The sequence below is a fragment of the Dipodomys merriami genome, unplaced genomic scaffold (genome assembly GCF_024711535.1).
Source record: "Dipodomys merriami isolate MVZ:Mamm:240054 unplaced genomic scaffold, mDipMer1.0.p SCAF_242, whole genome shotgun sequence".
In the NCBI taxonomy this organism is placed as follows: domain Eukaryota; kingdom Metazoa; phylum Chordata; class Mammalia; order Rodentia; family Heteromyidae; genus Dipodomys; species Dipodomys merriami.
In genome coordinates this window covers 89,740-103,248 of record NW_027203849.1, presented here as the reverse complement: position 1 = coordinate 103,248, position 13,509 = coordinate 89,740, and the positions used below count along the sequence as shown (strand labels likewise).

General features: G+C 32.8%; 1 protein-coding gene across 1 annotated transcript in view; it reads left to right on the top strand.

Moving 5' to 3' along the window:
• The window catches only part of LOC138835934 (EH domain-binding protein 1-like), a gene marked incomplete at its 3' end in the record, with an annotated part of 252,863 nt that overhangs the window by 151,355 nt on the left and 87,999 nt on the right, over nt 1–13,509 (top strand). Inside the window, exons 8-10 of the mRNA XM_070034500.1 lie at nt 6,682–6,786; nt 7,666–7,788; nt 12,692–12,929. Coding sequence (XP_069890601.1) covers nt 6,682–6,786; nt 7,666–7,788; nt 12,692–12,929 — 466 coding nt within the window. The remainder of the gene's footprint in view (nt 1–6,681; nt 6,787–7,665; nt 7,789–12,691; nt 12,930–13,509) is intronic.

Below are 13,509 nucleotides of genomic sequence, written 5' to 3'. Positions count from 1 at the left end.
CTGCCCAGGCTGGCTTTGAGCTGTGATCCTCAGATCTCAGCCTCCTGAGTAGCCAGGATTACTTGCATGAACTACCAGCACCCAAAACATTTCTGATCTTTTGAGTTAAAAAAGTTCAAGAGGTACCCAAGATACTTCCTTTAAAAAAGAGTTTGAAATCCTAATGTGAATGACCAAAGACAGGAATATTTTTTCACAATGTTTAGAAGTTACCTCAGAAATTAGTAAACCAGAAGATTATTATAGATTCATTGTGTTTCTGTGTTACTCCTTTTAAACCCCAGTGCTGCCTTATTTGTATACATTTGAACATTATTAAACATCATCCATCTCCAACCCTCAACACTGAGAATATATCTGATAGCTCTGAAATAGAGCTGAGAACTCTAAAATAGAAATGAGAAGCCTCCTGATATTTTAAAGAAGAGCCAGGAGACAATAGTCTTAAGTACCAAAATGAGTTCTGTCAGGATTTATACTAGGAATTCACGATTACATTAACCATATTTACACAATAACAGAGGTGAAGTTCAATTTTTTAAACTAGATGGTGAGTATAGTATTTAAGAAGTATTTATTTTTGTGCTGCTACTGGGCTTGACCTCCCAGGCTCATGATCTCACTGTGTTTTTTCTCCCAACTGGTTGGTTCTCTACCACTTGAACCACTGGCTCTTTGCTGGTTAATTCCAGATAAAAGCATATAAGAATTGGTTACCAGGCTGGCTTGTAACCTCGATTCTAAGATCTCAGCCTCCTGAGTAGCTAGAATTATATGCATTTATCTCCAGGGCCAGATTGAATTTAATATTGATAAACAAATCTGTGAAAAGCCACAGCTAACATTGCATTTAATGGTGAAACACTTTCCCCTTAATATTGGTAGCTAAGAAAGTATGCTTCATTCTTACTACTTAGTTTCTGGCAAACTAGAAGTTCTAGTAAAGTCATAAGAGATCAGTATAGAAAAATCTGCATGTTTTATATATGAACAATAAACATTTGGAAAATGAAGTTAACAAAATAAGCCAGACACCACTATTCTGTGATCCTAGCTGCTGAGGAGCTGTAATATGGGGGATCAGCCTAATCAGAAAAGTCAGACTCTCTCTCAAAACAACAACAACAACAACAACAACAAAATAAAACATGAAAAGATGACAATAAGAAAAAAAAAAACAACAGCAGCAAAGCAGCGGTGGAGGCCTGGCTCAAGTGATTATAGAGCACCAGCTGTGAGTGAAAAAGTTGACTAAGGGCACAAGGTCTTAAGATTTTGCCTTAAACTATCATGTTTCTCTAAAGCTAGGGGAAATTACATATACACCCAGAAGTAGAGATGAGAGTGAGGGAAGGGATGGCACAGTACAAAAGGAAATGTATTCATTACCTGATTTACGTAACTGTAATCCCTTTGTATGTCACCTTTATAACAAAAAGTAGAGATAAGGCATACTGTTTTCATTTTAGAAAACATAAAGCATATCCTCTCCTGTGTAAGTATTATAAAGTATGCCTTATATTTGTTTGCCTTGTAAACATCTATTCATTTACAATATACATTAAGTACAAGCTATATGATTAGTGTTAGAACTAATAAGATAAACATGACATAGAGGCACAAATGTTGAATTTCATTTTTTATACATTGACTCATTTTGTGAAATGTCAACACCTAGAAATTCATGTCTGTTACTTAGTATATATTGAGAATTACCTTCATATAGGTGTGTGTTTTAAGCCAGAGACTTAATTCTTTACCATTGGAGGGTTAGGAGAGTAACACGTATGAAGAGATCCCAGGAAATACTGATAAAGAGATTGAAGAAGGCATAATTTTTAAAAGACTGAATTATCAGAGAGATAAGGAGAAATAGGGAGAGTCTGGTGTGCTGGAAGTAGCAGAAAAAAATTTCAAGGAGGGAATGATTGATTGTTTATTCACACAGATGTTATCTAAGAACTAAAATTTATCTATTTCCAGTTAGAACATATATATACATATATATATACATATATATATTGTAATTCAGTGAAAGCAGATTTGATAAAAATGAATAAAGGTAAAGATAAAAGCAAGTTTCAATGAGTTGAAGGTATTAATGGTAGGTGAGAAATTGATGACTACTTTTTAAGATGTTTTTAAATATAAATTTAATACACTGCCAGACTAACAGAAGATAACATTGAGGGTTTGTGGGTTTTTTTTCAGCTTTAAGTAGAGAGCAACTTAATCATATTAATAGCCATTGAAGGGAATATTAGAGAGCCAGTGGTTGAAGTTACAGGGAGAGAGAACACTCTGTGTGTACTTGCCTGCCTGAAACAGCCACTCCCTTTCACAGTATGAAATGTTGTGGGGTTAAAATAGCATTATTTAAACCTATTAAATACGTTTACAAATCAAAAATTTATAGGCTTAAATCTTTAAAAAAAGGTGACATCTTTTGACCTTGATTTTTGCCAGGAAGTTAAAGTGTTACTATTTTTAACTGTTTTAAAGAGACTGTTACTAAATCTAGTTATATTTGAGAAAAGAATGAGGATGATGCAAGATTTTTCAGGTATGTTCTAGCTCTAGGCAATGTTTCTTTTAACTCATCCTATAGACTTTCTTAAAAGGAAAAAGCCACCTCTACTCTTCATGCTGCCTCCCTATCCCCCCTTTTTTGTTCAATGTGATAATCTCTCTTGGTCAATTTCTATCTTCTTTTACCTTTCTAACAATCAAGAAGAGTCTCAAATTACTTGACCCTTTGCTTTGATTGCCTGCCCCTAATGTAGTTTCCCTTCTTACTCTCACCAATGTGAAGCAAGTTAAGATCAACACATAAACAGTTTTTTTGCTCTGTGGATTTATTGTCCTATTTGAGCAGTAAGTAAGGTTGAATTATCAGTAGTAGGGTAGCAACATTACATAGGATTATTAGCATTTTCCAAGTGTGCAAATTTTCAGTGAAGTAGGCTTTAATAAGTAATAAAGTATTATGTACATATATTGGGTTAGGATAGTATATTTCCTGGAAAGCTTCCTGTGGGGGGAAAAATAAATAAATAATACACTTTTGTTAAATCTTATTTTTGCTTATTAACTTTTTCTTAATAAAAGTAAAACTGATATCAAGAAATTTGGAAGAAACAGTAAAGTTCTCCTTTAGAAGGAGAAATATATGTACAAAATGCTATGTTGAAAAATGAACTTTACAATTTAGACGGGGTCGGGGGGAGTGTAGTTGTGGAGATGGGAGGGAAGAGATGGCAGGGGAAAAACAAAGGAGGAGGCAACAATGCTTGGTAAGAAATGTACTCATTACCTTGCTCATGTAACTGTAACCCCTCTGTACAGTATTTTCACAATAAAAAAAGGAGAAAAAGCTATAGATCCACAGAGCAACTGCCAGTTGAACTATTTTTGCAGGAACTTTCACAGGCTGTCCCCAATTGAATAGTCCCATTTCAGTGCTAAAACTTATTTTCTACACAGTCACCCAAGATACAAAACTGGCATTTTCCCAGACTCTTTTCTCAGTTATATCTGTCATTTTTTTTCTTAATTTATTCTCTAATCAACAAATATTCATAGAGTGTCTTCATTCATGGAGTGATGGTGTTTGTCTTGTGTGCTATCCTATTCTTTTTCAAGTGCTACCACCATGTTGCTGCTTAAATGTTTCTGATGTACATTGATCTTTCTGTGTATTCATGGAAACTATGCTCTAAGAGTAAAATTTACATTCAGTTTGATCACAAATATCTTATGCTAGAACATTTGCCAACCTTATCTCATTGCTGTCCCATCCCTGGCATCTTAAATCCCAAACAGCTTGCAATTCCTTTGTGTATCATTTATTCCTTGCCTCCTTTTTGGAGAAATCCTTCCATTTCCTCTTTGTATTTCTTTTTTTGGGGGGAAGAGGCTGGTCGCGGGGTTCTGGGCCTGGGCGCTGTCCTTCAGCTTTTCAGATCAAGGCTAGCACTCTACCACTTGAGTCACAGCACCACTTCCCAGTTTTTCTGCTTATGTGGTACTGAGGAATCCAACCCAGGGCCTCATGCATGCAAGGCAAGCACTTTACCACTGAGCCACCTTCCCAGCCCCTCCTCTATGTATTTTAATAATAGTAACAGTGTTTATTTGTCTTAGCTCAAATGTAGGGAAAAAAAAAAACAAGAAACCCTCTTTATCTTATACTGAATTATGTGCTGCCTCAAGTTTCCTATAGCCTTCAATGCTATCACCATCATAACATTTACCATGTACTTGATATTGCTATTTGTCTATCTGTGGTACTAAATAATAAAGCCATAAGTGCAGTTCCTACCTCAAGCATGTAATAGGTAAATATTTATTAAATAATTGTATGCCTTTGAAAGTTACTTTTTATGATGTGAATTAATTGTAAGGAACATTGATAAAGATGACCAATGTAATCTTTCATTCTGTTAATATGAGTTAAGCTGTAGAAGCTAAGGATAAATCTATGAGAACAGGAAGGATACTTTGGCATTTAATGAAAAAAAATACAACAATTACTTTGGATTGTTAATGAGGAAATCATCAGAAAAAATATGATTATAGAGGAAATATTGAAAACATTCAGAAATATTATGATGTAAATGGTTTAGTCTTGTAAACATTCATTTTAGTATTATCTGAACAAATGTTCATATAGTACCTAAAACTCAGAGTGGAACAATATTAATATTTTAAAAGTAAGGACTAAGGACTTTTATTTCATTATTTCTAACAATGATTACTATATAAGATTTTTAACAAGTAAGTTCTGTTCTAAGTGATATTATATGTTTGAAAATAAAATAATTAAGATGTCTTAACTATTCAAAAGATATGAAATCTTTGAGCAGTTAAAATATTTTTTCAGCCTTGTAATTGCACATCTAGGAATATAGGTCAAATAAGTGATATTAATTATATAATCAAATGTATATATTAATAATACACAAGAGGTATGCTATTTCTGGAAACTAATAATATATTCAGTCTTCCTACTACTTAGTACATTAGTTGCAATTAAGGAATATTACTTTTTAAAATTCTTATTTTCAAAGTTAATAAGTCATTTGCAAATTAAAAAATATAACTAATAATGCATGAAAAAATCATTCATAACATTACCGATCACTTAATAGCTGATCCTCCATTTTTATTTTCAAAAACATATTTTTTAAAAAATTACAGTGTTACTACGATGGGTAATGGGAAGTAAATGATATAATATATTAATGAATTCTACCTACTGAAATATTTGATACGTTGGCTTGAGTGAGAGTGAAGTTTAAAATTAGTGGCAGAATAAAATGGAAGAAGGTACTTTTTAGTCAGAACAGAAGCAGGACTAAGTCTTAGCTCTATTTACTGCTATTCAGATAGGATTGAAGAGTTCAGTTCAGGTTGTGTTTACTTGTTTTTCATGGTTTACTTTGACTAATTCAGGCAATTCACTCATGCAAAATAGATTTTCTCATGTGGACAAGAGAAATTAATGTTTATTGACTTTTCCAGTGTATTTTGCTTAAACATATTTCTAATAGTCAACTATTTTAGCAGTCATTTAAGTCTGTCTTAAGTTCATTTGTGTTTTCTTATAGGTTGTAAATTTTCTGAGGACAATTCTTTGTCTGTTTTTCTTTTCATCTTTGTGAAAAGAAAATGGAAGACTTGGCAATAGTAGTAAATAAATATTTGTTCAGCACATGAATGCATGAAGGAAACCATAATACAAATGTGTAAATGTATAATCTCTAATTTTGTTCAAATAAAACTTAGCATGAACATAAATTTGTAGTTTTGAGAAACAATAGTATTAATGTCAGACTTATGAATGTCTTCTATTTCTAACCATTTTCTTTCTCTCCCACTGAGTAGTCTGGATTTATTTGATTTATCATCATATCTAAAATATTCCCTAGTTGACTTTAGAAACATCAATTACTAACTAGAATATCCTAGTTGAGACTTGGTATCTTGTGTAATTTTTATCCATTGAATGATAATTTCACATATGCAAAGTCATCTAAAATGTAACTAATTTGTTTATTGTTATGTGCAAAGTGAATTCTATGTTCATTTTTTCTTTTCATCCTTGTCTTTTTTATTCTGACTGCAATTGGCTATATTATAAGATTCTTAAAGTGAATACTGAAAAATTGACTTAAAAAACAGATTCTATATAAAATAGAAGTAGAAAATAGCCTGTTTACTTTTAGTATTGATTTTTAAAATTCTAGAATGTGAATTCTTATTATGTAAATGATTCATGTAGATATATTCTTAAAACAATTAGTTTAAATTTAGAGTATAAAATAAAAAATAAATGGTGAATATCAAATGATGCTTATTTCACTTGTAAAGTTTGTGTTTAAAACACAGTTTATTTTTACATATGGCAATATGTAATTGTTGAAAGCCAGTGTCGTTACGTGTTTATTAACATAGTTATTATGTTACTAACAAATGTTAAGAAATACTTTCTATCTTAAAATGAGTACAATATAATATTTACTTAATTACATCTGTTAAAGTTCATCAGAAATAACATCCCTGAATATTGTCTTAACTAACCAAACATCTTCTCTGTCTTTTTTAATAACAGCATGCTTCTGCTGCTCCTTAATTAAATGACCTTACCTTACATTTGTCTTGACTGGCTTCTGTTTACAGAAATTGTAAACCAGTTGAATGCTCTGAGCAGCTTAGATGAAGATCAAGATGACTGCATAAAACAAGCAAATATGCCTTCAGCTAAATCAGCCAGTTCCTCTGAAGGTCTAAGAGCTTTCCTCCTTTCTATCTGCTTCTGATTGCCTGTATTTACTATGACCTGCTACATCTTGACTTCTGTCTGTACTTAGTTGTCAGTTTTGTCTTTGTGTTCTTTGTACAGTGTTTTCTTTGGTAATTTGTAGTCCACCAACAGGCAATAAGATAACAGAATTTACCTTTGGCACAGTCTTGTATCAAGATCCTAAATAGTGATTTAAAAACATCTTCTGAGTTTAATACATCATAAAACATATTTCTTTAGTGATCTGATATATATTATATACATATATTATATTGCTTCTCTATTAAGGAATGAAATATTTTTTCTAAAAACCTGTTTTGTGCTTCTAAACTTGAATAAAATACAATTCAAATGAAAATGCCTTTTTTTTTTTTTTTTTTTTTTTGTCGGTCATGGGGCTTGAACTCCGGGCCTGGGCGCTGTCCCTCAGCTCTTCAGCTCAAGGCGAGCGCTCTACCACTTGAGCTACAGCGCCACTTCCGGTTTTCTGGTGGTTTATTGGAGATAGGAGTCTCACGGTCTCTCCTGCCCGGGCTGGCTTTGAACCGCGATCCTCAGATCTCAGCCTCCTGAGTAGCTAGGATTACAGGCGTGAGCCACCAGCGCCCGGCTCTGAAAATGCCTTTAATATAGTTAATTATCTCATATAATTTTCAAACTAGAGTACATGTACTTTTATTAATTTGACATGTTGGTATACTACAAAATACTTGAATGGCATTCTGCTATTGATAAAATAGTGTATCTCATCATTTGCAGGTATTATTAATGTGAATTTCTAAAGTTTGAAATGTTTCGTGAATGATTAATAGTTATACTTCACCTTAACTATAGTGGACTTTATGCATGCTTATTTTCAGAACTTATCAATAAACTTAACTTTTTGGATGAACCAGAAAAAGACTCAGTCACTGTGAATTCAAATCCATTTGATGAACCTGATGTAGAAGAATTAAATCCATTTGGAGATCCTGACTCAGAAGGTAGAAAGTTTTTCTATACTTTTACAGTGTTTGTAAGTTAAATTCTCTTGAACTACAATGTTCAGAAAAGTTTTACATCTGAGTTCTGGTGGCTCATGCCTATAATTCTAGCTACTTAGGAAACAGATCTGACAATCATGGTTCAAAGCTAAGTTGTGCGGGAAAAGTCCAGTTAACCAGTGAAAAGCTGAATGTGCAGGTATGGCTGAAGTGGTAGAGCATTAGACTTGAGCTAAAGGGGTAAGGGACAGTGCCCAGGCTCTAAATTCGAGCCCCCATACCAGCATAAAAGAAAGGAAAAGGAAATAAAGAAATAGAAAAGAAAAGAGATTGCTTGGGGGGATGCGGGAAAGAATGATGGAAGAGGTGACTTTGATTAAGATGCACTGTACTCATAAATTGACTTGTTGAATTGAAATCTCTTTGTACAACTATTTAAAAAACTTTGCTAAGATTTACTCAAAAGCTTTCTTTTGAATACTTTCTTTACAATAATAATATTTTGTTAGGCATCATTTTCAATTGTTCATTAATTTACTTTTCTACTGAGTTTTTTCAAAGAAAAAAAATCTTATATAGACCGTTACCTGGTTCCTGTATTTTAGCTCTGTGTTAGTTTGGTGAAACAGACAATAAAAGTCCAGTTTTAGAGATAATACTGTTTTTACCTAACTAGCGTGTAGTAAATTCTTATTCGGCAGATGCACCACCTGAGGTCATACTGTGGGATATACTAATATACTGATGTAGTTAGAGGTAGTTTCTCTCTCCATTTAGCTTTACTCTGATGTTTAGAGAATCTTACTATCCATCTGGTCCTATAACTATCTATATCTTTGGATTAAAATCCTAGTAGTGAGAATAAGTTGTGCATGTGTTAGCATAGGGCAGAGAAAATGAAAAACTACTGCATCCTGTCGATTTATCTTTTATCATACAAAGAGTAAAAATGCATTTTTTTCTTCCCCTAGTCATTTTTTTGTCAAGTAGTTTTAAACTCTTAAAGCTTGGATAAGGACTGTTGAAGAAGTGAGACTTGTTTAATTAAACTCTGTTCAAAGTAATGCAAGAATGATTAACCGCTGTTTATATCTTTTTGACTGCTCTTATGAAATCTTCATGAGCTTTTAGGAATTTTACTACTACTGTCTGTCATGGTGAAAATGAGGTTTTAGCTTCAGGATTCACTCTGTTAGAGCAATATCATTTCATAATCCTTTCTCCATCTTTACTTTTCCCTTTACTTTTCCCATCTTACCAGACTCCAAACTAGTAAGTTTAAATTAGTGAGATTTAATTTTGTTTGTGAGCTACATATTGTGAACATGCTTTAAATCTTAATAAGGGTTACAGCAAATCTTACAGGCAGACAGTTTAACTACCTCTTCTTGTAGATTATGAAACAGACTCCAGAACAGTTAAATGATTTGAACTTAAGGTAAATACAGGTGAGGATAGAATTAAGATTCCTAAACAAGTATCTTCTTTTGACTGCACAGATTCTCTTCAATTGTAAACTGCATATATCTGAGTATATATTCAGAAACATACTGCCAGGATATTTTGTGATAGCAGTAGTTGAGCTTTTCATTTCCAAATGATTCGAGTAACTTTTCTAAATATATGTGGCTCTGATTTCTGAGCAAAAGGGTAATAACATATAGTATTGAGTTTCTGTTTAAATTGATTTCAGTACTGATTTATTATTTTAACATATTAATATAATATTATACATTTTATAAATTCTGTATCATACTTCATAATTGCTTTTCAGTGATGCAGAGTAGTTCAGAGGGTTTTCAGTATAAAGACAATTTTTTTGGATAATGTCTAAAATATAGGTAATCTGACTTTAAAACTTAAAAGTTAGTACATTGTGGCTTGTACCTATAGTCCTATCTACTTGGGAAGTAGTCAGGATGTTCACTTGATTCCAAGAGTTTGAAACAAGCCTGGAAATAATTAAAACATCCCTTTTCAAAAAATTATAATTAAATTGAAAGCTAAAATTTAAGTAATACATATCATTCATAAAACATTTTTAAAATAATAACCAGATTAAGTTGCTTGAAATGTCACTCATGAAACAAAATTTTCTTAAGAATTTCAATAACCAATTTTATACTTTCTAATAATAATTTTGGTAGAATTTCCTGTCATAATTAAATTTTTTTTTGTACCAGTGCTGAGTTCAGAATTGTATTGTTTCTTAGAGGGGTTTTTTGTGGTTTTTTTCCCCCCTTATCAAGCTAACTCTTTATCATTTGAGCCACAGCTCCTCTTCTGGCTCTTTTCTGGTTAACTAAGATTCAAGTCTTACAGACTTTCCTGCCCAGACCGGTCTCAACCCATGACCCTTAGAACGCATCCTAGTGAGTAGCTAGGATTATAACCATGAGCCACTGGCCTGGCTAAAATTACTTTTAATGTATTATTATTTTTTACTCTCTAAAATATTTTGCAAATTTGTGAAATTTTTATTTTTATTAAATTAGCTTACAAGTTGAAATTTGAAATAGTAAAATATTGAATAATTTCGTATAACAGATCTGAGTATACTGGTATGATTTTCATATAACTCTTTCAGCTTGAAGATTCTTGTGTTAGCCTAATTATTAATTACATCCAAGTTGATTGAAACAATATTTCAAAAATCTCTAAAAATGTAGCTCTGGGGCTAGGGCTATAATTAAATGTTAGAGTGTGTGCTTAGAATGTACAAAGCTCTAGGTACAATCCTCAGTACCAAAAATAAATAAATAAAATGTAAGCATTTGTAACATACAGAAATCTATTGTCTAGAGTCTTCGAGAAAACAAGTTCAGTGATGTATGGGTATATATTCTCTTTAGTCCAAAATAAAATTTTGGATACCTACATGGGTCTGTGCTGATGTAATTAGCAAGGAAGATTTAAAATTTTTATGTCTTACTTTCTTTCAAGAACAAATGTGTTATATTTCTATTCGTATGAAAAATTAATGCTACGCTTTTAAGAAGTTTAAAATGTCCAAAATTCAACAATGGTTGAATTTTTATTGTGTTTGACCAAGTATAGTAAATAAATACATAAATGTAAGTAAAATTCAAAAACAAAATTTAAAATTCTATTTCCATTACACATCTCAGTTGGTGTGGAGAAGCTCTTGGTCCATCCTACATTTATCATAGTTATATTTAAATCATTATATGATCTGCTGAGTGTTTCCCTGCTCTTAATTTTGTAAAAATATGTCCCCCCAAAGCAAACACTGCCCCAAAAGTAAGGCAAAGTAAATGTACTTAATTTTAAGTGATAAAGCAAAAATTTTAGGTTTGTTTAAAGGTACTTATCTGTAGGAGAAGTCAGGTTATGAGAAGAATAGATCAAACATCTGCAGTGCAACACTAAATGCTCTGCATCCTGAGCATTTTTGGTTTGTCTTCAATGGTAGGCAGTCTCCTTGGAACCATATATCCCCAGATTCCAAGGTGTATGGTGTTAGAATTTCCAAAGGCTATCATAAAATATTACCAATCTAAAGAGATTGCCAATCAAGAGAAGTAGACAGATATCTTAAATATTATATTTTTAACGTCAAAAAATATGTTGTTTCATAATTACTTTTTTGTGATACGGGGCCTCATATTTGCAGACATTCTTGCTAGTGAGCCATACCTCCAACCATAGTTTTTGTTCCTGATTTTTTAGATAAAGTGTTGCTTCCCGCGTAGGTATTTACAATCCACTATGTTAGGCTTCTCTTGTTGCTAAGATAACAGATATATGCACAGGCCAGCTTTCTATTGAAAAGTCTCTATAACTCTTTTTCTGCGTGAGCTGGTTGTGAGTTGGCTATGAGCTTCAGTCCTAACAATTTTAACTTTTCAAGCACTAGGATAAGCAACATGAACCTGTGATGCTAAGCCTCATTAGTTTGCCCCATAGTTTATTAATTTAAGGATTTTATTTTGTTTGGTTGGTACTGAGGTTTGAACATGTTTTCATCCTTGCTAGGTAAGTGCTCTGTCATTTGGGCTACACCCATAGTCCAAGCCTGAAATTCTTTTTTTTTTAAATTGTGAAAATACTGTACAGAGGGGTTACAATTACATGGGCAAGAATAATGAGTACATTTCTTATCAAGCATTGCAGCCTCCTCCTTTGTTTCCCCTTCCCATCCCATCTCCTTCCTCACCCAACCTTCCTCCCCCCCCACCCCCAAAAAAATTGTAAAGTTCGTTTTTGACATAATAACTTGACATCTCATTGTTGCAATGGGTCCACCTGTATCCTATTTAAACGATTTGTTTTTTTCCCTTCCCCTCCACAAATTATAACAACATCAAATACAGTGAAAGCAGGGGTTATACCGTGGGGGAGGGACATACAAAGCAACAAAGAAATAATCTTATAAATGTGTTAGAAACGATCACATGAAAGAAAAAAAACATTTGAATACATATCTTAGGGTTCATTTCCCTAACATCAACTTATCTGACCTTTTCTGCTTGACTCAGACATATACTAGTTATTGCAAATAAGAGAAACCATGGGACCTATGTTTCTTCGGGCCTGGCTTACTTTACTTCATATAATTTTTTCTAAGTCTTTCCATTTCCTAACAAATGGGACAATATCATTCTTTCTGATGGAGGCATAGAATTCCATTGTGTATATATATCATATTTTCTTGATCCATTCATCTACTGAGGGGCATCTGGGTTGGTTCCATATCTTAGCTATGGTAAATAAGGCTGCAATAAACATAGTCGTGCTGGTAGCTTTAGTGTGGTCTTGTTTTTGAACATTTGGGTAAATGCCCAAAAGTGGGATTCAAGCCTGAAATTCTTGAAAATACTAAAAATGTAAGACAGTATCATATGCCATTAATTTAACTTACCTTTTAATATTATTTTTATAGAACCAATCACTGAAAAAGCTTCACCTAAACATCCAGAGGAATATTTTTATAATAACAGCTATCATCCCTTTAAAGATGTACAGACTTCACAGTATTTGAACCCATTTGATGAGCCAGAAACTTTTGTAACTATAAAGGATTCTCCTCCCCAGTCTACAAAAAGAAAAAATATAAGACCCGTGGACATGAGCAAGTACCTGTATGCTGATAACTCTAAAACTGAAGAAGAGTTGGATGAGTGAGTACATTTTATTTTGGTACCAGCACAGATTATTCTGTATACTAAGTAAAGAGATCCTTCTGTAATATAGATGGGGAAAAGTGTTTTAAAGTTTATCTTGTACTATCTAACTCATTTCCTATCTGATTTTTAGTCTTAACCTTTTTTCTCTATCCTCTTCCATGTGAGTGTATATTTACCCTAAGCTTACAGATAAGGGAGATTGTTCATCTACTCTCTGGTTGGAATTCCAATTATGTCTTCCTATAGAAATTATGCTGTAAATCACATTTAGTTGTTTTTAATCAAATGCTGTGGGACACTGTAGTTTATACTATAATTCTGATGTTGACTTACTGAGAATTGCTCAAATCCAGATAATAAGACCATAACATTAATAAATGAGTGGTTTTCACAGTTCAATATGAATAGATAGTGTTATTTGAGCTACTATTTTGCTCAAATCTTGGGTGGAGATATACAGGGATATGTTCACATTGGTTTTTTTGTTTTTTGGTTTTTTTGTCAGTCGTGGGGCTTGAACTCTGGGCTTGGGCGCTGTCCCTGTGCTTTTCAGCTCAATGCAAGTGCTCTTACT